Raw genomic sequence first — 24,506 nt, forward strand, 5'->3', positions numbered from 1 at the left:
CTTATTTTATACAAAAACACCAACAGGTGAGGAAAAACTATTCTCTGTGCTAAAGCCCTATTAGGTCTCCTGCCCTTACTTTTGAGTTCTTTCAGTTCTAGTCACTCTTTCCGCAGATACAGAATATTTGTGGCTGCTAGTCCTTAAAGCCTATTAACATTCTGTTTTTATGTGAACCCACTTACATAAACTAGGAGCAGCAGCTGGGCAGAGGGGAGTAACTACCAGGCTGACCTCTTAAACTATCAGTATTTATAATAGCGGAACTTGTTCCTCAGTTAGCTACCTTAATAGGTGTTCAATCTGTCAAGAACAACTTTGAAACTCAGGTAACTTGGTTAACTCAGGAAACTCAGGAATCTGCTTCCCAAGGTCCATCTCTAAACTTTCTTTCTGAATTTATCCCCTCCCCTAGAAAAATCAAGCAGTCCCCAAATTATGGTAATGCATTTTCACTATATAATTAAAAGCAGGTCTCTGTGATGTTCAACATGGATAATCAAAGAACATCTGCTTTTTTAATTTTGTGGATTAAAATGAATAGTATTATTGGGTATCTGCATGATTTTTTTGAGAATAAAATGAGTTCTGCATGAAAGTGACTGATGTGGCCTTAGGAAAACTATGTCCCAAGTCTCAAAATAGTTCCTGAGTAGGATGTTAAGACCTATAAAGGCAGCTATGTAAGGAAATAATTACACTAAGTACTACATATTTCAATACATAAAACAGGTCAGGCTTGGTAATGACTCCTCTCTGACTTGGTATAGACTCAGAATTAGCTTAGAGTTGTCTTGCCAGAAGAAAAATTCACCATCTCAAAATGGTAGGAAGAATTAATTTTAAATGCACCACAAATGTTAGTTCAGCCAGTTAAAGCACTATTACATTTATCGCTTTTGAGAAACTCCTTCCTGTTTTTTTTTTTTGTTAGATTAAAAAAAGGTCTGTCTTATGATACAGGAACATGTTAATTTCACAATATTCTGTCATGAAGGAATCCTGGAGACAGAACAATTTTAGTGGAAATTGGCAACATTTTCATACATAATGTCCAAAACTAAGCAGTTATTGCAACTGTTTTATTATAGCTTCAAAACAGTAAATGTCACAATAGAAATACACTTTTCTGAAGAAAAATACTGGTAATTAATTAATGCTTTTCTAAATGTAAACAACAAATGTTATGGCAAAATAAGTCTTGCATGAAGGAATTTCTACAATTCATACTATCAAATGGTTCGTCATTGTTTGAACATGCATATTTAAACCTTGGCTTCTTCCCATGGACTTCAATCTCAATAAGTATTACCATTTTGACATGATTACAAATCAGTGCTTGCTTCAACATGTGGCTGAGCACTCCCACCAAGGCTTTATTTCAGGAACAACAGCTCCAGAGCCTAGTGCCGAGAGGGTGGCCACCCCTTTACAGGAAAGCTGGACAGTGCATCCCTGACTCTACTTTCCTGTTTTCCACCCGCTTCTGCAGTCACAAACCTTCATGGGTACGGTGAAAGTTGCACCTGTCAGGGACAGGTGGCACCAATTGCTATAGCCATTGGCAGTCGCAACAACTCCCTGTCCCCACCAATATGGGGGCAAGGAGCGATGGTGTATGGCCACGAGGGCAGATTGGGACAGTGGAACACCTGTCACCCTTTCAGGCAGCCAAGAATCACCTCAGTTGAGGATGAAATGGCATTGGGGAGACCAAGACCCCCAAACAGTCACAAGACATTGCTGACCCTAATTCCTGTTACACTCTTACTGTTGTAGGGAACATCGGCCCCTGTGAGAGGATGCTGAGGACCCACTGACAGCCATCTGCAGTGGCCACTGTACCAGGAAAAGTTGGAAGGGAGACCATCCCAATGGGAAAGCAGAGAGGACTGGGACCATGATGCCAATGCACCAGACCCAAACCCAAAGGAAAAAACTGGTTGGACATCCTACAGGAGCCAGAGTTCCTGGGCTTCCTCTGTGCCCATGCACCCTATTTTTGTTCATGCAGACCCTCAAAGAAGCCAACCAACAGGTGTGACAGAGGACACAGTCTCCAACCCTGTCAGGCCCACAGGGGTAGCAGCACAACCACCCATATGTCCAGTCGGTTCAACCTCTCTCAACAATCCCTACCATCTGGAGACAAGACATGTCAGCCACCACCTGAAGGTATGGACCAACTGTGAACCCCACCGGAGGTGGAGATGAAGGGTAGATGCTCCCATGCTGCCTCACCTCCCCAAATACAGTTCTGTTGCATCTCTGTGAGAGGGGCATGGGAACTGGGAGGCAAAAGTGTCAGGGGATGGGATGCTGGAAGCTCACCTCCCACAGAAGGGGAATGGACTAACCCATGGAGACAGGCCACGAGAGAGACTGGGCACCCACTAGGGTCCCTGTCCAACCCCCGGGTAGCCAGCAGCAGGATGCGAATGACAATGGAACCCACACAGTCAAGGCAGAGAAGGGGACATGGGGAAAGGAGGAATGGTCCAGGAAGAATGTCAACAGGTTGACCCAATGTGCCACCCCATCTATAGGGGAACAGGTTGCATTGTCAAACACTGACCTGGAAGTATGCCAGCCTTCTGGGCAGGCTACCTGAGACACCCAGCACTGGGAAACCCTACTCAGGCTCCCAACCCTGCAAAGGCCAGAATTCCCCTCCCAGAAGGAGGGGGCTCCCAGAAGTGTGGTCATTTGCTTGTTGACTGATAAGACCGGGGGGCCAAAGATGGCAATAGTACCCTGGAAGATGTCACCCACAGGGATGTGGCCTATGCTGTCAAAGCAGCCGCCATACAGGGGCTCAGTCTTTTCTGAGCTTGGAGTAGGGACTCAAGGGCAACAGTGGCCAGGAGTCTCATGGCAGATGGAGAAGGGGCAGGCCTCAGAACCTCCCTTCCAGGTATGGCAGGAGCAGTGTTGAACCTCAAACAAGGTCGGAGCATTCTAGTCACTGGTGGTGGTGGGCAAAAGCTCTGGGCATTCCAGTGGGTGATCCTCTTACTGGGGGACCAAATGCCATGCTGAAAGCAGAAACCATTCTGGCAAGAGATGGGGTGACCATGGGGAGGTAGAAAATGCATGGGGATGGACCCAGAGGGCAGCTACTCTTCTCTGTCTATCATGGAGACAAGGTGATGGCAAGTAGGGCGGAGGGATGAATGAGCACCATTCTATGGTTCTTGGTGGGTAGGACAACCTGTGGACACTGGAAGGGAGCATGCAGACAATGCTGGCTGTGAATGTACAAGTGGAAGGCCTCTGTCAGGCAACAAGGCTCCAAAGGAGGTGAGTTGCCGCAGCAAGTGGCAGGTTCTGGCCTCCCTGTTTCCCAGGCTGTACCTTGGGAATTCACATATAGGAACCACAGATTGTGGGTGGGTGGTTAGGACCATGCATGAACCAGGGTGGCTGGGCCAGGGCCCAGGCACCCAGTTGAGACTAGCCATTGGGCAGTGAAGTGCAAGGATGGGAGGCTGGGTCACAATATCTGAAATACATGGGGGACACTGATGTTCCCATGGTGGGCCAAAGCTGGCTGAGCTTAGAACCATCAGCTGCTGAGATGGAAAGCCGGGGCTTGCATGGGCATGGAAACAGCCATCTAATCAGATGATTCATTCTCATGTCCAGACCAGCTGACTAGATTCTCTGAAGTGATTCTTGTCATGTAAGCAGATAACCCACTCTGACAACTGTTGACTGCACATGAAGGAGGGGAACCACTGGTTGTGGCAGTTCCAAGCTCAGAAGATGTTGATACCCTCTTCCTTCTTTTGGGGAATCTTTTACAGGTGAAAGTCAGACAGGCCATGGGGTAATGGTAACCACTTGATAGTGGCTGGCCCTGAACAGCTTCCTTTCTGTGGAAGGCTCTGCCTGTGAGGGATTCCTGCAGCCAGCCTGTTGGGGCAGCACATTGGATGGCCTAGTGCCTCCATCACAATGCCTCCCATACTTGTTCCCAATCAAAATGGCCCTGGATGGCCTGTCCTGAAGGCAGAGCCTATGGCACCTCCCCCGTCAGACTACTGCCACACCAAGGCCACTCCAGAGGATTGGGGACAAGGAGGCGCAGGCTGACACACTGCCATGTTGTGGAGCATGGCACAAACTGTGAACAGTTTAGCCACGATTTACAGCTGCGCAGCCCAATGGTTACTGGTACGGTGCAGGCAATGGAACCACATCTTGAGTTAGCCAAGTGCTTGCTCTTTGACCATGTGTGTTGTGTGGTGGGCAATGTCATTCAGCTTGTCATGGCTGTAGGGGGTCAGCAAGTATGGCAGGAGCAGGTACTCATGGTCACCTGTGGACTGTCAGCAGGGGCCTGGTTCTAGGGGTGGGCCTGCATTCCACTACTCATCCAGCAACCACCCTTTGCTGTCTGGCCACTGCTGCAGGAGCTATTTGAGGCCAAAGTCAGTGAAGATTTGAGCATAGTGGATGGTCCTGGGGAATTTGGCCACAATGTCTGTAAAGATGCCATGAACATGTGGATACTGATGATGCAGAAGTGATGGTAATTTTGATACAATTGGGGATCTTCGTGAAGGGCCATTAGGATGATGTGGATGTAGTCCACTGCACCCACAACATTGGAAAAGCTGCTGATGGTCTCAGATCTAAAGCATATGAGGGTGAAGTCTGCCTCCTCTATTGGGAAGTGCACAAAGTTGCAGAGATTGGCCAGCATTGTGTCCTGAAACCCATTCAGGCAGCATCAGGCAGAAGACTAGGAGACATCCAGGACCTTGGCCACAACCCCTGAAATGTTCCCATCACCAAAAAGTGCAGGGACAGGAAGACTTTAGCATGGGGATGGCCTGGGGATCTGGTGCCTAACCCTGCAGGTGATCTCTGACCTCATCGCAAATCCCCTGTATGGCCATGGTGTCCAGACAGAACTGTCTGAGAGTTGAAGAGTGATGATCTTCCCTCTGTACTGGCATGCAAGCTGCCTTTGTCTCCAACAGACTATGATTCAGACATAGGAGGAAAGGAGGAGGTGGATGTGCCAGATGGCTGAGACATATTGAGATGGCTGGATTTGGCACCATGTCAGTGGAATGGGTGCCATGACTGTGTGGAGAAGTGAGGATGAGGCATTAGGATGTGGGCAGGGGAGATGCCTGGGTGGGTTCCTCCTCTGGTCCACAATTCCTCCCTCCTGGGGTTCCACCTCTCATTGGTGCTTGTGTGACCCCCCAGAAGCCCTCTGGACGCTCTGGCCATGGTGCCCTTGGAGGGGGGGTACTCAACATGTCTGGGCACTTGGGGTTCTCACCGCCAGCCACTTAGGTTCTGCATTACTTTCCTGCTCTGGCTATAATGGTGGCTTTGTTGCTGAGCATTGAGGGCCAACGCCAGTCCAGCTGGACTGATGCTGAGAAGGTGGTTCTGTTTGGTATGACTGTTGACAATGTGAATGTTGCCCTGGCCTTGGACAGACAGGTGAGTGCCATGGTCCATTTCTGGGACTTCTTGGGGATGGCCACTGAGCATACTTTCACACTCAGGCAGGCTTGATGGAAAGCAGCATCCTGCCAGAAGTGCTGAAATGATTACTTCTGCTAGGCCAGGAAGATACTGTGGGCCCTTATGATCAGGGGGTACCATACAAGGAACCATGATCCCTGTTGCTATGCTATCTGGCTGTGGCACTGAGGTCCCTTCCCCCCAGAGGCATACCAGGGGTAAATGGCGCCCAGAGACAAATTGTCTCCAGAACGCCCCAGGCTCTGCCCCCCACCACCCCAGCTCCACCCTCACTGATGCACCCAGGCTCCACCCCCCACTGCCCTTGACCCCACTCATGCCACCATGGACATGGTCTAGGGTGCCCACCTCCCCCCCAGACTCCCCCTGCTGGCTGGGCTCCCAGCTGGCAGCCGGCAGTCTCTTCTGACCTCCCCTCCGGGCAAGCCAGAAGAGACTGCAGTCCCGACCTTGGAGACCTTCTTTTATAAGCACTGAGGCCGGGGGTGGGGGTGGGGCTTGGGGAGCAGGAAGGGGTGGGACTTTCTGCTCCTCAAGCCCCACCCCCAGCCTCAGTGCTTATAAAAGAAGGTCTCCAAGGCCGGGACTGCAGTCTTTTCTGGCCTGCCCGGAGGGAAGGTCAGACGAGACTACAGGCTGCTGGCTGGGAGCCCAGCCGGCAGGGAGGAAAGGAGGGGGGGAGTTCGGGGTGGGGTTGGGGGTGCTTGGAGGCAGCAGGAAGTCCTGCTGTCTCGTCATTTTTGCATGCCTTGGACAGGGTCGAGGCACGCGAAAACGACGAGAAAGCAGTACTTCCTGGTCATGTGGGGGGGCCAATTTTGCACCACCCGCGTGACCAGAAGAGTGGCGCCAGGGGACAAGCGGTACCCCTTGTCCCTAGGCAGATATGCCACTGCTTCCCCCTAACACAGGTGCTGCTGGTATGGAGATCTCCCTAACTGTTCCCTCCTCTCAAGAGAGTTTCAATGGCTCCAAGACATCTACCAGCATCCCTGGCCAGCAGGTATCACTGGGATGATGGGGGTACAATTGCTGTACAGAGTCCTTCTCCTCCCCCATGGCTTGAATGTTCCAGTGAAAGCTACACTGCAGACCCACTGCCATCACTCCTATCACCATCTGAAAGCTGAGCCCATGAAGGTGTCAGCCATGAAAGGCCCTCGTTGTTCCAGCTTGCTGGTATCTGGTTCTCTTGTGGGTAGGTGATATGGAGGGATATGTGCGTATGATAGGGCCTAGATGTCCACAGGGATGTATTCTCATTGGCCCTCCCTCTGTTACAGGTTATTTCTTGTCTCCCTGTTGTTTTAGTATGCTGTCATTGAGCACCAGCAGATTCTTCCCCCACCCCCAAGCAAAACACAATTGCTGCCTCAATGGTTTTGTGGGTGCTCAGCATCACTGAGCTGACTCCACATCATTGGATGATGGGACTGTCCTGCTTTGGAATCTGCTGAGGCCCATCAGCTGCCCATCAGCACTCCTCTGCACCCCTGTTCACCTCCAGGAAGACCTCCTCCTGCTGCCACAGATAGCAATTCTGGCCCCATTCCCAAATTACAGGCATGGAGCTCCTACCCAGCCCAGCTCAGTCCCCTAATGCTGTCATCCATGTGGGCAGCCATAAAGTCAGAGTGTCTGGAGGGGCACCATGAGTGACTAGAGTCTGCCTCCCAGGTGGATTGCTAGATGGAGGTCTGTCTGCCACTGTATCAAGAACCTCCAACAACCTTGAGGCTTTGCTTGGCATGATGCAGGGTGCCGCCAGAGGACAGACTCAGATGGAGAGGGTCTCATTCTGCTCTCTGCATGTTCCTGCTGATCCTGCCCCCACGTCTCTACTGGTGACACCCCTTGGACTTGTCCAGAGAGGTTGTCTTTGCCAGCAAAGCCATCCTTTAGGGTTGCGGGGTTCAACCCCGCCCCCATGCTGGCTGTAGGCAGGCCTGTCAATCAGGGCCCCTGTTCTGCTCCCTCCTTATCAGCAATCAGATGCCATGGCCCTTTACCCCATCTCTGCCTTTATCTTTTGTCCCATTTCAGGGTTGGCCATAGTGCAGCTATCTGCTTAGGGGGCAGCTCAGCTGCGTCACTGCTGTGCTGTCCCCAGTGCAGCTTTCCCCTCCTTCGGATTGAGTTGCCCATTATGCATGTATACAAAAAATTTGAAATGAAGGACCTGATCCAAGAAACGAGTAGCATATTACAGAGCTATGTGATAGCTGCTGCCACGTTCCTAAAATTTTTCATAACTTGTTACTTGCCCTGCTGGTATTAACTAGTGGGTGATGAAAGGCCCTTGAAAGAATCCTAGGTCCCAATTCTGTCCCCTGATGAAAAGGTGATTGGGACTAGCAGTAACAGTTGTACAGATCCACATCAGTATTCCTGTATCACACACAGCCTATGTACACAATCTTCGATGCTAGGCATGGCTTCATCACAGCAGTACTCCTTTGATTTGATAGCAGAAACCTGTTTCCATACATGGATTGTTCTTGCTTAATTAGAGCAAATGAGAACTACGTAGTTTACAAGTACAACACTTTAATTCTTGTCAGCTTTTGAATAATGAGGGCTAGCAGCTTACCTTTGTCCACTAATGAGAGGCCACAGAAATTTAAAACAAAACAATATTAGATAAGCTGATAGTTTAAAAATAAAAGGCAGACATAAAATATGCTATAGGTTTTAGTTTATGTGTAAAATAACAAGGCACATAAAATAGAAATACATTCTCTCAAAGCTGAAACATAAAAAATAAAAACAAAATAATTCATGCTTATCATGCATGCTTCAAAATCTCCAGAAATGCAACATTCCCATGTAATTTTTTCAATACCACATACTGTACAGGGTGCAATTCTTTTTTGAACTGTCTAACATTGTCTTTACATCTGCCTTATTTCAGCATGCTCATTAAAAAATACTTTCTTACCAAGCTCTTCAAGCTCTGAGGTCATTGACTTAGACCGCAAGGTCAGTGCAGTGGTTGGAGCCCGTTTTGGAGGTGGTGGGGCTTTGCATTAAACAGAAGGACACATATTGTAAGTAAATGAATTTATAATGCTATATATTTCCATATGCATAGTTAAATTGCATTACTAATAAATTAAAAATGTGTTTGCCTCAACGTTTCTAAAACAATAATTGGTTTCTTGAAACAAATGTATACTATGTACAGCAATTTCTAAACATGGGAAAATGAAAACAACAGAATGACATGTATTTTGTTTTAAGAGATTGTCATGCTTTGTGCGGTCAGCTAAGTTAATGTTGATGTATCTTATCTGATAAATCTGCAAACGAGATATGATACAACAAAAGCTTTTAAACTGCATAGTTCAGCATCACATGTAGAAACCCTTTAACAAGTTACAAGGAAAAGCAAACTAAATGAGAAAAAATCTGAAAATTATATGACTTATAATCATGTGGTTTTGATCAGAGACCCTTGTGGAATACAATACAATTAACTAAGGAACTGAAGGCAGTCACTTTTGGATAATTTTGTTCCTAAGACTCTGAAAAGCCATAGACCAATACTCTTTTTGTTGTAAAATACTAAGATGAGCCAAACTATTTTTAATGATACCTCAGACTAAACAGTAACAAGCATAACCTTTAAAACAAGGGTTTGTATCCTATGACCCATGAGTGCAACATTCTAGAGGAAGCAGATCTGCCTAATCTCCCTCTATGGCCCCACTCAAGGCATTACTGGGGGATGGGGTTTCTGATGGACAAAAAGCCACTAGGTACAGTGCACTGCAGTGAAAATAAGAAAGAAGGCAAAATCACACCCTTTATCATCCATTCCCCCTTCTCACTATAATATACTGGGTAGTTTTTGTCCATGGGAATGTATTTGTAGGAGTAACAGGCAGTTGCTGTGGGAAGAAGACATGGAATATAAAAATGATGTGACCATCTAGTGCTCACACTTTGTAGGATCCAGCACAAGAATGCAATTTTCAGCCCATACTAATTCTGTTTAAAAATGATGATGATTCAGAACCAGATACCTAAAGGCTTTTCAAAGACAACTTTGCTGCAATGAACCATTCATAAGTTAAGACCAGAGGAAAGTGCTCATTATTATGTCATGTCAAAAGTGTATACTGGTTTCCTTCTACACTGGCAACATCACTTTGTTGCAAGTTATATTTACCTGTGTTGTTACTGAAATTAATAACGTGTATAACATTGGCAGCCATTTAATAAGTATTATTATGCATGGCATAATAAATGTTGTCTGGGTGGAATATGTATAGACACAAAGGTATACCATGATCCAGAAGAAGTAATCAATTCCTAAACCTGCTATCCAAGATGCAATTGCTAAAAAAAACACTGGCTTGAGTTACCCCAATTATCATTTTCTCAAACTTCCAAGAAAATTGTCCATTAGCAACTATCATTAGACCAAAGAAAAGGCATGAGAAAAGTGATGAAGTTACCTTAAACAAAAACAAAAGGCATTTTTTCAAGTGTTAGTTACTCAAATGCTGTATTTCAAGGACAATCTACTAACGACCAAATTTGCAAAATATAGAAGGAAGCCTCTGGTCTAAAGAAAGTATTTTTGACTTTAATCTCTCTCAAATTTAATGCTTTCTTAGTAATATGCGAACTATTTTATTATTAATTTTCTTATTAACACTGAAATGGAACTTTCCAACATACAAAATGTTCTCTGGTTTCAACAGGACCAAATTTAGGCTTACTCTGAAAACTGCTTCTTACACTACAAAGACATACGCAGGACTTAAAATCCACAAGAAGCAGAACCTTAAACCACTGAGTTGGGAGCATGGTTGGTTGGGAGGATTTGCAACACTGCTGGAAATTATGTGTAACACCTAGTAGGCTTAACAGTTGTGACAGAAGCAACCTGAATTTCTAAGAAGAAAACCTTTCCATGTTTTTAAGATAGCTTTGTCAATTTGGAGACACCTGCTCACAGAAATTTTTCACTAGAAATTCTCCAAATGTTAAGAACATAAGAACATAAGAACAAGCCAGCTGGATCAGACCAAAGTCCATCTAGTCCAGCTCTCTGCTACTCGCAGTGGCCCACCAGGTGCCTTTGGGAGCTCACATGTAGGATGTGAACGCAATGGCCTTCTGCGGCTGTTGCTCCCGATCACCTGGTCTGTTAAGGCATTTGCAATCTCAGATCAAGGAGGATCAAGATTGGTAGCCATAAATCAACTTCTCCTCCATAAATCTGTCCAAGCCCCTTTTAAAGCTATCCAGGTTAGTGGCCATCTACTGCCACTTCCTGTGGCAGCATATTCCAAACACCAATCACACGTTGCTTGAAGAAGTGTTTCCTTTTATTAGTCCTAATTCTTCCCCCCAGCATTTTCAATGAATGCCCCCTGGTTCTAGTATTGTGAGAAAGAGAGAAACATTTCTCTGTGTCAGCAGCATTTTCTACCCCATGCATAATTTTTTCTTGTAGAGCTTCAATCATATCCCCCCCTCAGCCAGCCTCCTCTCCAAACTAAAGGGAGTCCCAAACGCTGCAGCCTCTCCTCACTTAGGAGGGAGAGGTGCTCCAGTCCCTCAATCATCCTTGTTGCCCTTCTCTGCACTTTTTTTTCTATCTCCTCAATATCCTTTTTTTTGGAGATGCGGCTGACCAGAGACGCTGGACACAGTTACTCCAAGTGTGGTCGCACTCACTGCTTTTATATATAAGGGCATGACAATCTTTGCAGTTTTATTCTCAATTCCTTTTCTAATGATCCCCAGCATAGAGTTTGCCTTTTTCACAGCTGCCATGCATTGAGTTGACATTCCCATGGAACTATCAACTAAGACTTCAAATCCGCTCTCCTGGTCTGTCAGACTGATAGCACTGACCCCCGTAGCGATGTATGTGAAGTTTGGATTTTTTGCCCCTATGTGCATCGCTTTACATTTTGCTACATTGAACTGCATTTGCCATTTCTGAGCCCACTCACCTAATTTATCAAGGTCCGCTTGGAGCTCTTCACAATCCTTTGTGGTTCTCACCACCCTACATAATTTGGTATCATCTGCAAACTTGGCCACCACGCTACCCACCCCTACTTCCAGGTCATTTATGAATAGGTTAAAGAGCACTGGTCCCAAAACGGATCCTTGGGGGACACCACTCCTTACATCTCTCCATTGTGAGAACTTCCCATTTACACCCACTCTTTGTTTCCTGTTTCTCAGCCAGTTTTTAATCCATAGGAGGACTTCCCCTCTTATTCCTTCATTGCTGAGTTTTCTCAGTAGTCTCTGGTGAGGAACTTTGTCAAAAGCCTTTTGGAAATCCAAGTAGACAATGTCCACTGGTTCACCCCTGTCCACATGCCTGTTTACACCCTCAAAGAACTCTAGTAAGTTTCTCAGCAGGTCTTGCTTTTGTACATGTTTTATAATTTTATCTTTAATGACAGATTCTACTAATTTACCAGGAACAGATGTCAAACTGACTGGCCTGTAATTTCCCGGGTCCCCCCTAGATCCTTTCTTAAAGATTGGTGTGACATTGGCCATCTTCCAGTCTTCAGGGATGGAGCCTGATTTCAGGGATAAGTTGCATATTAAAGTGAGAAGATCAGCAATTTCATGCTTGAGCTCTTTAAGAACTCTTGGGTGAATGCCAATCTGGGCCAGGGGATTTGGTAACATTGACTAGTTTAATCAATGGCTGCCAGAACTTCTTCCTTGTCTATCACTATCTTCGCTAGTTCCTCGGATTCGCCTCCTAAAGAAGCTTGGTTCAGGTGCAGGAATGTTCCTCACCTCCTCTTGGGTGAAGACAGATGCAAAGGAATTCATTCCAGCTTCTCTGCAATCTCCCTGCCATCTTTTAGCTTACACCTTTGTTCCTTTGTCATCCTAACGGGCCTACCGGCCTTCCCTTGCTGGCTTCCTGCTTTTGATGTACTTGAAGAACTTTGTTTGTTGCTGGTCTTGATGTTTCACCATAGCCATGCGTTCCTCATAATCCTTCTTTTTTGCCTCCCTTACAGCTAACTTGCTTCTCTTTTGCCACCATTTGTGATTCCCTCTCATATTCTTCATCAAGCCAAACTGGACTTCCATTTTCTAAAAGACATTTTCTTTTTTCTGATAGTTTCCTCAACCTCTCTTGTTAACCATGGGTGGCTTTCTTTTGGACTGGGTGCTGCTGCTTTTCTAACCTGTGGATTTTCACATTCCAGCTGAGCTTTTATTACTGTGTTTTAAATAACCTCCAAGCATCCTGGACAGTTTTGACTCTCTTGATTTTCCCTTTCAGCTTCCCTGCACGCACTATCCCCCTCATCTTTGAGAAATTTCCCTTTCTGAAGGCTAGATGTAACTACATTAGTAGTTGCCATACTTGTCTTCGCATGCTGAGATACTGAATCTGACAGCATTGTGGTCGCTGTTCCCTATCGGCTCAACAACACTGACTTCCCTGCACTGTACCAGGTCCTGGGTCCCACATAGAATTAAGATCTAGGATCACCTCTCTCCCGGCTGTTGGTTTCCACAACCATCTGCAACCTAAGCCACAGTCATTTAGCATACGCCTCCAGGAATGCTCTCTCCTTACATACTATGACCTGAACATGCATTTTCTCCAGTTTATATGGGGATAGTTAAAATCACCCATTACCACCACTCACATTTTTTTGTTTTTTGTTTGGCCTCTCTAATTTCTTTTTTTCCATCTCAGAATCCTCTTGTGCACTTTGGTCAGGGGGACTGATAATATATTCTAATATTAAACTGTCCTTTCACCCTGGTATTGATATCCGCTAGTGATTCTGTAGGGGAACCAGCTCCCCTTGCATTGTCTATTTTATGTGATACTTATGCTCTCTTTGATGTAAAGGGCAACTCCACCCCCACGTCGCCCCTGTCCTATCCTTCCTATAGAGCCTGTAGCCTGGGTATAACAGCATCCCACTGGTTTCTCCTCATTCCACCATGTCTCTGTAATGCCCACTATATCAAAAGTCCTCCCTTCAAAACTCTGTGCTCTAGCTCCCCCATTTTAGGTCGAATGCTTCTACTATTAGGCATAGAGACACCTGTATACCCTGTCTCTGTCCTTAACCTGGGATTGATGTGCTTTACCCTCAAGTCTTTTGTAGACACTCATCCCTTGTCACATGCACATTGCTATGTTCCTCGATTGTATGTGGTTGATTTAGAAAAACCTACCTCTCTGTCTCTGCATCCCCATAGATACTGTATTCTAGAACCGAAGTCACCTCCCAGCTCCTGTCGGCTTTCCCCCAGTGATCAGTTTGCCAAAGCTGTTCTGCCACCTTTAATGTTGAGCGCCAGCAGCCTTCGGTTCCCTTCTTTGGTTAAAGATGAAGCCCGGTCCACGCTTTGTACACAGGCCTGCCTTGTCCCAAAAAGGTTCCCCAGTTCCTGACAAATCTGAAACCCTCTGCCTTACACCACCTTCTCATCCACGCATTTGAGACCCTGTATCTCCGGCTTTGCCTAGCTCAAGCCCCTCGCGCAGTGTGGAAGGCGGGTAGCATTTCTGGAGAATGCCACCTTGGAGGTCCTGGACTTCAACCTGTTTCCTAGTAGCCTAAGATTTAGCTTCCAGAACCCTCCCGGCTACATTTCCCAATGTCATTGGTGCCAATGTGGACCACAACTGCTGCACTCCACCCCCAGCACTGTGTAAAACCTATCTAGACGAAGCCGTGACATCTTCCGCCAACCTTAGCACCAGGGCAGGCAAGTCACTGCATGCGGTCATCACGCCTTCTCACTGAAACCCAACTCTCTACATTTCTATTGATCGAATCACCCACTACAAGGGAGCCCCCACACCTCCTCGAGGGGTATCCTCAGTGCGAGAGGATAGCTGATCACCAGTTAAGGAAGGGATCCCCTCTAAGGGAGCATCTTCCCCCCACCTCAGACTGGCACCCCTCCATCCCCAAGGCCTTCATTCTCCATGACATCTGAAGAGATGTCACCTTGGGAGTGGGACCCGGCTGTTAGGTCCCTGAAAGCCTCGTCTGTCACCCTCTCTGCCTCTTTCAGCTTCTCCAGGTTTGCCACCTTGGCTTCAAGAGAACGCACACGTTCCTTGAGTGCCAGGAGCTCATTGCAGCAGTGCCAGGAGCTCATTGCAGCAAAAAGATACACAAAAAATCTTCCCGCTACCGCAAAAAGATACACAAGAAACAAACTTTATACATAAATGTCCGACACATCTAGTGTCACAATACACACTAGGCAGCATGAGAACATTATTGCTTGGTGCAATCAGATGCAGTTGGACAATTGTAGATTATTCGAAGCTAAATCTTTGGTTCAACTTACCTATGAAGCGCCACTGGCAATAATATGGGATTTTACTTTATTAGAGAGAGTCTTATCTGTATTCCTTAAATACAGGTGTTCATTACATCTACATGTACAGCTAATGTAGTATTAAGGCAAGAGGCAAGGATGGTCAAAGTAGAGACAACTTTTTGGAGGCTGACTATTAAATTTTGGCTTAAAGCTTTTCTCCAGGGTCTACTGCCTTTATTGCTGGCAGCTTCACCATATCCAAGTTGGTCAACAAAAATAATATTCAAACTTAAACAGTATAGATTGGATCCTATGCAACTATTGGAATTGGGAAACTGTAAAGCAACAGTCTTGGTTTATCAATAGCTCAACGATATTGAAATGCAAACACATTACCCCTCGTTACCCTTGTTTTATAAACCATTAAAAATGTTGGCTGCCCCCTATTTATCTAATATTACATCCGCAAAATGCTCCTGGGCCTTTTCTAGGGCCCATTCTGACTCTTTTCCATCTGCCAATTTAGCGGGAAGATTTTTTAAAATCCCATAGCACAGGAGAGTATGTGTTTGCGATTCAGAGGAAGTAGACTCTGGTGGATTCTGCACGGGCCTTGGGAGTGGCGGGGCACTGGTGTACATGACACCAGCACCAGCTTGGAGCCGTTTGCACACTTGTGTGCCAGCATCCCTGGTGCTGCTGCAGCCTGTGGTGGCACCTCCACATGGAGGCGTGCCACTTAAAAAAAACTTACCTTCTCCTCCCTGCATAGCTTCGTCAAGATGAGGGGCCTTGGCAACGGGTCAGGGGTCGGGGAGCAGGGAGCATGTCCCCTCATCCCAACGGAGCTACGCAAGGAGGATGAGGAGGTACGTTTTTTAAAAGCAGTGCGCTGGAAAACAGCGCCTTCCACCCAGTACCATTTGTTCTGCACCAGGTGGATGCCACCGCTTAAAAAAACATCGTTGTGGGGGGAATAGACTACGGCGTTTTTAGTGCCGCACACTGCTTTTTATGGCCTGTGCACATTCCACCTTTATGTCACACATCCTACTGCATTGTGAGCTCCACAAAGAGGAAAGGAAGTCTCTAATTCAACCATTGTTAATTTGTTATACTAATTCAATTGCAGTTTACTCTGACTTAGCTCTTACAAGAATTTTATTGGAAGACCTGGTTTCTTGTATATCTTTGCAGGTAACTATGTTAGCATATAATAAGTGTGTGCCAGCATATAATATACTATGTTATGTTAGCATATAATAAGTGCAGATCCATATTAAGACAGGGAGCAGTATTAGATGATGGAGATTGTAATGATGTTGTAAGTTGAGGGTTCTTTTCCCATGGTTTGCTGTATATATTTACAATTTGAATTTGTCTTTGTTCTCTTTTTACTGGCCTTGTGGCTGTAACAAACTGAAATTGATATTCAATTGTATATCAATATGTTATGCACAAGGAAGGTTCCATTTGGGCTTTTTCTCCCCATTTGGTTCCCTGTCAAGGTGTTGGATACTAATTCATTCAAGCAGACCTATCAATTTGGTTGGAATAGTCATACACTTATCAGCTGCTGAGTACTCAAGACTGCACCCATGTGACTTGGTGTGTACTTCAACATGATCTCTGTCTTTTTGCAAAACAGCTGCTTTCTTCAGTACACACAATGTTATCAAGTATATTAGAAAATAGAGGGAGGCACATATGGTATAGCATGAATTTAAATAATGCTGAACAGTTTCTTGCTGGGAAACAGGTCAAACAACAAAAAGAATGTACCTTTCTTTCTGGCTGTATCATCTGGATCAAGATTCCTGGTTACTGTGACAACTTTAAGAACTAGATGATTGCCTCCTTGACGAATCATGTTCACTACTTGTCGGTGTCCAACTTTTACTACATTTTCATTATTAACCTGGAAAGAAAAGAAAAATGACATGATTATCTCAAACCCATGCAAAATAATGGATTTTAAAAGAACGACGGCAATGTTTGTGGTAAACAGTTTGCAATTAGTTAATGCTGTATGAAGTAATGTCAAAATCTGTAAATATCAAAAATCATTGATAAACATCCAGGCAGTTACAATATAAACATCTGAGTACATCTTTTTCTGTTAAACACTTACCATTATTATGTTTTCTATAATATATTAGAAACCCTCTTGGATGAAGTGCTGTGTCCCACCACTGAGGGCTCTTGATTGGGCTGCCCAACATATTCACTAGCAAATTATTGACATTCTTAAAAAAACCTGCACACCTCCCCCCCCCCCCAGCTATATCTGAGATATGTGAAAGATGATGAATTCTCAAGGTCTAATAAAAGCTATTAATTTAATTTTCAGTTTTTGTAGAAAAGTATGAAATTAATTCCTTTCATTTTAATTAAAGTATATTCCTTTGAAATGTGGTGTTGGAAGAGTGTTTTATGGATGCTGTAGACTGCCAAAAAGACAAATAAGTGGGTTTAGTTCAAATCAAGCCTGAACTCTCCCTAAAAATTAAAATGGTTAAACTGAGGCTATTGTAATTTGATCAAATTATGAGAAGACAAGACTCACTGAAAAAGACAACAATGCTAGGAAAAGTTGAAGGTGATAGGAAAAGAGGAAGACTCAAAAGGAAACCGTGGCCTTCTGTATGCAAGATCTCAGCAAGGCTGTTAACAATAGGTCATTTGGGAGGTAATTAATTACAAATACAAATGACCTTTATTGGCATGTAAGGTAATTAATTCATAGTGTCACCATCAGTGAGAAGCAACTTGACAGAACTTAACATACATACATGATATTACTTTTTGAATATTAATTTCAGTATTCTTTGCTGTCCAGTATTAAGGTTTAAGTCTTCTTGCAAGCATATGGAAGGAAGAAAGGAGGAAGAAAGGAAGGAAAGTATTTGAAGCAGGAACAAACTGATAGAATTTCTCATTTTCTCTCTCCAAACATCTGAAAAAAACTGCCTCTCAACGACCATGAAAAATGTGTGTGTTAAAAAAATCATGAATTAGAAATATATATAACAACAGAGTTCTGTAATAGTGGCATGAAGTACAGAAAACTCTTGTGTGGCCCTTAGCCTATTATGACCTGAAACAAAATGCTCACAAAAGTTTGAACCTGAACCTACACAGAGGAGGGGTTGCCTTGTGGCAACAATACACACAGACATCCATTCCTCCTCCTCTCTCTGCCACTATAGTCCCAACAGCAGTAGATAGTTAGGCTGGGATGGGTGGAAGGAATGAGCTCTTTAGCTCAGAGTTAATGTCAGCTGGAGAACTGTGCTCAGGTTGTAATTTCTGTCTTGGATTGATGAAGATGAATACTATTGTATTCCAGGCATTAGTGATCATTTAATCATTTTTTAAAATGGCTAAAGCTATGCTCCTGTTTTTTTCTGAACAAAGTGATGATTCACAGTCAAGCTCGACAAGATTCTTGGAGTTCTATGTATGATCTCCAAAGGATGTTTTCTTTTAAAAAGCAATATATTTGGGGACCTCTCTGATACTGCCCATGATGATAAGAAAAGAAACAATAGTGTTCTGTCCATGAGAAAATATACCAACACAGGCAGATGAACCCCAAAGAAGGCCACATCTACCATGTGCAAAGCATGAGGAGAATGTGAAAACTGGTCACGTCACTTTCGGGGGGGGGGGCAGGTGGGATGATTTGGTTTTCTGGAACAGATATTGTGGGTGAGATTTAACTGCTACAATGAGTTCATCTAATGCCTGTCAACTGGGAGGCAGGGCAGGGAGCTGTAATTAGATACAGAGCAGATATATTTAGAAAACACATACAGACAGACACTTAGAAAGTGGCAGTACACCAGGACAATCATTGTGGTTGGAAGAGGTGAGAATGTGATTATGGGATTATTTTCCAGGCTAGCCGCAGAGTTTTGATTAATACATTAATGCATCAACCCACACATAAAGCAGATTCTATTACAGTTACATTTATATTTCTCCCCCTCACCAACAAGATTGGCTCCATGATTCTGAGTACAGCTACTGCATTTTCATATGCATATAGATCTGGCAAAGAACTGCCACAAAAGGAAATTCTATAGGCTTCACAGAAAAATGATTTTAATTGATATCCTGTTGATACTGATGCAGATGTTCTGACACAGCCAGCAGCAATTCAAAGAGGTTTTCCTTTGATGGAGGCAATTTTGAAAAGACCTTAAAAAGGGCAAGATTCTAGCATATGAAATATTAAAAGACGAGAGATGCATGAACTGACTTTGCTCACAAAAGCTGCCTTCCTTCAGAAAGGTGCCAAAAGGAACACACTAGCTGTGAAAGGGAACATGTATACTTTTTAAAATAATCAGTCATTCTCAGAAGACATTTCAGTAAGTAGCAAACATCTCTCAGACAGGTAATAGCCCAGTTACAGCCAAAATAGTTGCAGTTTCCCCACCCCTTCCCCCCAGTTTAGACAAACCCTGCACTTTCCTTCAACTATCTCAAGAAACAACTCACACCCAGAGAAAACTTAATCATTTGATGAAATGGGTACCACAAGTTTCACTTGTGCAATATGCACACATACAAGCAAAAAGACTTGCACAGGACCTGTGACCCCGTATTTCTTCTTTTCCTTCCTTCAAAGCCCTATAGCTACATCCCCGTCTCTGCTTCTTTCTTTCATTCCACCCACTAGCTAACGTACTTTTGTGTGTTCCCCTATCTTCAGCTTTTCCTCTTTCCCTCCCCCAGCAGTTTCTACTCAGGAAAACTATGGCTCATTTGTGAGGAGATGGCTTGTTGAGGCTGACCTACCTTGGTCCGAGAACTTTGTTCCCTTGACTCAAGCTGAAACACTAGAACAAGAACCCCTTGGGGAGAACCACTGAGTTTCTGAGTTTAAACTGGGATTGGTTGAAGACTCTTCAACAACACAACATAAAGCAAAAAAAAAAGCTTTATTAAAGGAATCTAAGAATTAAAAAAAAATACAAAAGTCCACAGGCCACACAGATAGGGGAAGAGGAAGAAAACAAGAAACACAAAAAGAAAATCTGAACCATCCTATTACAAGGCTGTGTGCAGGTAAAGAAGTGTAGTGGTTAAGAGCAAGAGTACTCTAATCTGGAGGAACCTGGATTGGCCGGTTCTGCCCTTTTGTTGGGATAAGTGCCCTGGGGAGGGCAAATCTGCCAGTGTAATCTTGCACAACCTCCAGTGGACTGGAATGTCATGAAATGTTTATTGTTGTCTAACAGCCCCATCCAGAGCTTGTCGCAGTGGGCTGCATCACTGCTTTGACGGTGCCCTGCTGCTTTCAGGAGGGCTTCTTGGCAGCGCGGGGATACTAAAAACAAAATAAAGCCTCCCCACTGCTGAAGAGTCCTCCATTGGGTTTATGTCACCCAAACCCCCAGCACCAGTATTCCAGCAGGCAAAGAAGAAGAAGAAGAAGAGTTGGATTTATATCCCCCCTTTCTCTCCTGTAGGAGAATCAAAGGGGCTTACAAACTCCTTTTGCTTCCCTCCTCACAACAAACACCCTGTGAGGTAGGTGGACTCCATAGAGAGCTCCATAGAGAGCTCCATAGAGCTGGGATTAGCCCAAGGTCACCCAGCTGGCATGTGATGGCGTGTGTTGGAGTGTACAGGCTAATCTGAATTCCCCAAATAAGCCTCCACAGCTCAAGTGGCAGAGTGGGGAATCAAACCCGGTTCCTCCAGTACACTTGCTCTTAACCACTACACCACTGCTGCCAGGAAGAAGCCTTAATATTAAGGTTGGGGGATTTCCTTCCTGCCCCCAGGTTGGGCTGATGGTGATGTAAGAAGACATAGCTCCTCATTTTCATGAGAGATTGACGTTCTAAGTGTCTGTTTTAAAAAATGTGTCCCCTGAAATTTTTTTGAAATGTTGTTTTACATTCAACTTCTGACTGCTACTTACTTGCTTTGCTTTCTGTGACTTTTAGTAGACTATCCATTCCTCATTTGGTTCTTTTTTCTCAGGACACACAAAACATCTGTCAAATTTCCATTTTTGTGGATGGAAGGTTATTTAGCAATGTGACTTTGTGAATTAAAAGACCATGTCAAGGATAATAGAAGGCTCATGGGGGTGGGGAATAATACAATGTTTTTTGTTAGCAGTTTTGGTTGAATTAGAAGTGCCTTATTCTCTGTGCCCCTGACCTGAATGGCCAATCTCATCAACTCCCAGAAGCTAAAACAGCTAAACAGAGTCCACTCTGGATGAGAGATCACCAAGGAAGAGGCTGGCAATGGCAAACCAGCTCTGTTGTCTTTTACCTTGAGTACCCTCAGCGGTTATCACAAGCTGGTTGTGACTTAACTGCACATTGAACTCACATTTTCTATACAACAAACTGATCACAAAAACTTTGGCTGACCTTGTATATTTCTTGCCAGTTAATGTCAGGATTTTAGCAAGATAATAAAAATGCTATGCGTACCTGTCCATCCTTTCCTTCTTGTTTGCACAGAATCTAAGGATTGTGCTACAGTAAATAAATTAAAAATGAGCCTCTCTCCCATTTCTCCTCGAATATCAAATCAATTTTCACAAAAAATTAACAATAGAACTGACTTTAAAATCTTAATGTCAAACATCAGATAATGTACAAACTGATTTCTAGACTGATAAATAAATATGTGATGTCAGTGGAGGTATATGCTCAATTATGACTCAAGACAATAGAATTTACAGACTGACTTAAGAAACTGATGTAATATTTAATAGTCTGCTTTCTGGAATGCTAGACCTGGAGCAATTGAACTCCAGATTTTACTCAGAGTTTTGGATAAACTGGCTAGAGGTGGTGCCATGAAGGACCCTGGAAAGTCTTGTGTTCCTCTATTTGTTTCTCTTGAAAAAAGTTAGTATATATTTATTAATAAGACCATCAGCATCTTCCTGGATGATTGCAGCATTTTATAGTGGCCTCTGGAATCTATGTATTCTAATCTGTACTTTCCAGGGGATGGGGGGGAAGGGAATGTAATCTTTATAAATTTTTAAAAAGAAATTACAAAAAAGCAACACTGGTGTTTAATTTATTATTTTAACAGTCTCTCTGGATGCAAAGCAATGTTAATTTAAATTTTCTTTGACGGTCACCTGTAATAGGTTATTGCTGCTCTTGTAGTGAACTATTTCCACACAATGTACTTGCCTAGTATCTAATATCTTTTTTCACTTTTCATGTACAATTTTCATTCCATTACTGGCATATGATATATGTGCTTTATTCTGTTCAAATCGACAATGACAGCCTGATTCCAAAAAGCTAATTAGTGTGGAGAAAACCCTCAACTGGCTCAGTATGTATATCATACAATGACAAATCAACAAAGTTCTTCCAGGGCAAACATCTAATCATTGATGTGATGCGACATGCCTAGTCCTAGCTGAAGCCAATAACAAGTGAATGTTTCTCAGATCAGTGTGTATTTCCCATAAATTAAGCAGTGATATAGAATTCTAAAAGTTCCAAGATGCTTTTTTTATGTCACTTTATCCATCATCTTTCTATTTTGAACAATCTCTACACAGTTTAAATTTGAATAAAGTTGATCTTCCAAGGATACATATTAATGTTACAGCTGCTGCTCGGGTAACATTTAGTGATTTCAGCTCAGGCAACATAGTGAGGCGCAGGAAGCCGGTGTTCTTCAAAAGCAAAGTATTTTATTCAGAAGTGGCTGCTACAGCTCGGGCAGGGGAATCACGCTCTCGTAACCAAGTGCAAGAACTTTTATACACACACAGATCAAAAAATTGGGCAGGTACGGGGGCAGGTGAGAGGGCAGGTCCCTTACTGTACAACAATAAATAAACATCAACACATAAAAGAAAAGGTACAATTACAACTTTGTGAATGGGACCATGAGATCTCGCTGTCAGGTGTCTTCCTGCGAGACTTTACAATAGTGCTGAAATGGAGAGCGGAGAGGGTCTATTCACAAAACTGGGTGAGGCTGTTTAACGCACCCAGGAATCTGGTTATCAGATGGACTGTTTCCTTGAGTTATGTCACTAGGCTCCACAGCGCCTCAGTCCACGCTCAACAAAGAAAGTTCAAATGGTCCAATGAACGTGATCCTGGCGTCTTTCAATGGCACTGGAATATCTGGAGGGTGCCGTCCATCCAGATGTCAATTTGTAAATCCAAAGGGGTCTTTGTTTTCGCTAAAGAGATCTACCGGGTGTTGGCCCAAACTGAATTCCAAGGCTAGCTTCCTTGGCTCTTAATATCAGCTGCTACAAGCTGTTGCTTTTTTCAACAGATACAGATATCTAAAATAACATTTCTAAACTTAAACATTAGAGAAAATCTTAAAGAACCTCCAATACAGTACAAGCACATATACATATAAGCAAGAGTATCCTAAATTAACAGTAACAAAACCTTAAATCAACTGGAGAACCTAGCTAAAGTATAATCCTAAACATTGAACAAATAATAAATCCAACACTGAGGGGGCTTACATTAAACCTTAAAAGGGATAAAAGCAAGAAGGAAACCATGTAAAACATTGGCACAAGCAAATATATATATATATGTCTGGGGTGCTGTGTGGTTTCCGGGCTGTATGGCCGTGTTCTAGCAGCATTCTCTCCTGACGTTTCGCCTGCATCTGTGGCTGGCATCTTCAGAGGATCTGAATATATATATGTCCTTTATATATATACGGTCTCTTTGCTCTGATCCTTAGCTAGTGTAGTTCAGTGATGGGCTCAGGAAAAATATTTTTCCTATTTTCCTGGCACTAACATTAATATTGTGTGCACCTCACGCTTAGTCCCTGATAATACAGGATATATTATTAAATCATTCTCAAAAACCCAGAGTCATTTATAGAAGTTTCAGACAACACCTCCCCCCCAATTCATGTACAGATATCCTACTTATTGGGCAAACAAGAACTTGTTCATGCATTAGAGCATCTGTGCCCACAAGAATTAGGAATAGCCCACAATCCCATGGATCTTCTTGTCTCCACTGTATTTATTCAGACTGCACAAATCCTTCGGTCTGGCTTGGAAGCTTCATCAGAAACATTAATCTACGGTTTACTTAGAGCACTTCTAAAGGTGCTGGAACTTTAAAGTTGGAGAGCTTTCTAGTGCTTGGGCCACAACATTTAAATTAATTGTGAAAGAATTTCAGGAAAAAATAGCATTCATATTAAAATAAACTGAAATGATTGTAGTGCTTCTGGCTCACTGCTGCTTTCATCTATAACTAAATCAGTTTAAATTTGACATATCTGGACCAGATTTGAGATATTTCTGGACCAGATGCATAAGCAGCTGTTCAGACAAAAAAAATCAATAAAACTACCTGTTTTGACAACGGCCTACATTCAGGCACACCAAACTTCAATGGTACTAGATAGAACTGCTTACGTGCATCTCCAGAATAGCACAGCAGCTGTCTACATTGGATTGACTTTTCAATGAATTCAGTGATGTGAACCTTTCATATGCATCACAGCTGGGTTCATCAAGAGGCAAACCTTTTGCTATGCCTTATTTTACTTGTAATCCATTCTGAAAGTGAAATGTTATTCTAACAAGGGTGTCATGAACCACGACACATGATGAAATGTGGTTGCCTTCAGTGCTAGTTTACGAGAGAACATTTGCCCTGAAATATTATTAGAAGCAGCAAACATGG

The 24,506-nt window shown here is 43.8% G+C and overlaps 1 protein-coding gene across 1 annotated transcript in view; it reads right to left on the bottom strand.

The window, feature by feature from the left end:
- LOC125425699 (SH3 and multiple ankyrin repeat domains protein 3-like) overlaps positions 1-24,506 on the bottom strand; it is a 398,055-nt gene that overhangs the window by 21,023 nt on the left and 352,526 nt on the right. Inside the window, exons 18-20 of the mRNA XM_048483225.1 lie at positions 16,597-16,732; positions 8,450-8,530; positions 8,102-8,110 (exon numbers count right to left, since the gene is read on the bottom strand). Of these exons, the coding sequence (XP_048339182.1) occupies positions 8,102-8,110; positions 8,450-8,530; positions 16,597-16,732 (226 nt within the window). The remainder of the gene's footprint in view (positions 1-8,101; positions 8,111-8,449; positions 8,531-16,596; positions 16,733-24,506) is intronic.

Source organism: Sphaerodactylus townsendi, linkage group LG02 (assembly GCF_021028975.2).
Source record: "Sphaerodactylus townsendi isolate TG3544 linkage group LG02, MPM_Stown_v2.3, whole genome shotgun sequence".
Lineage (NCBI taxonomy): Eukaryota > Metazoa > Chordata > Lepidosauria > Squamata > Sphaerodactylidae > Sphaerodactylus > Sphaerodactylus townsendi.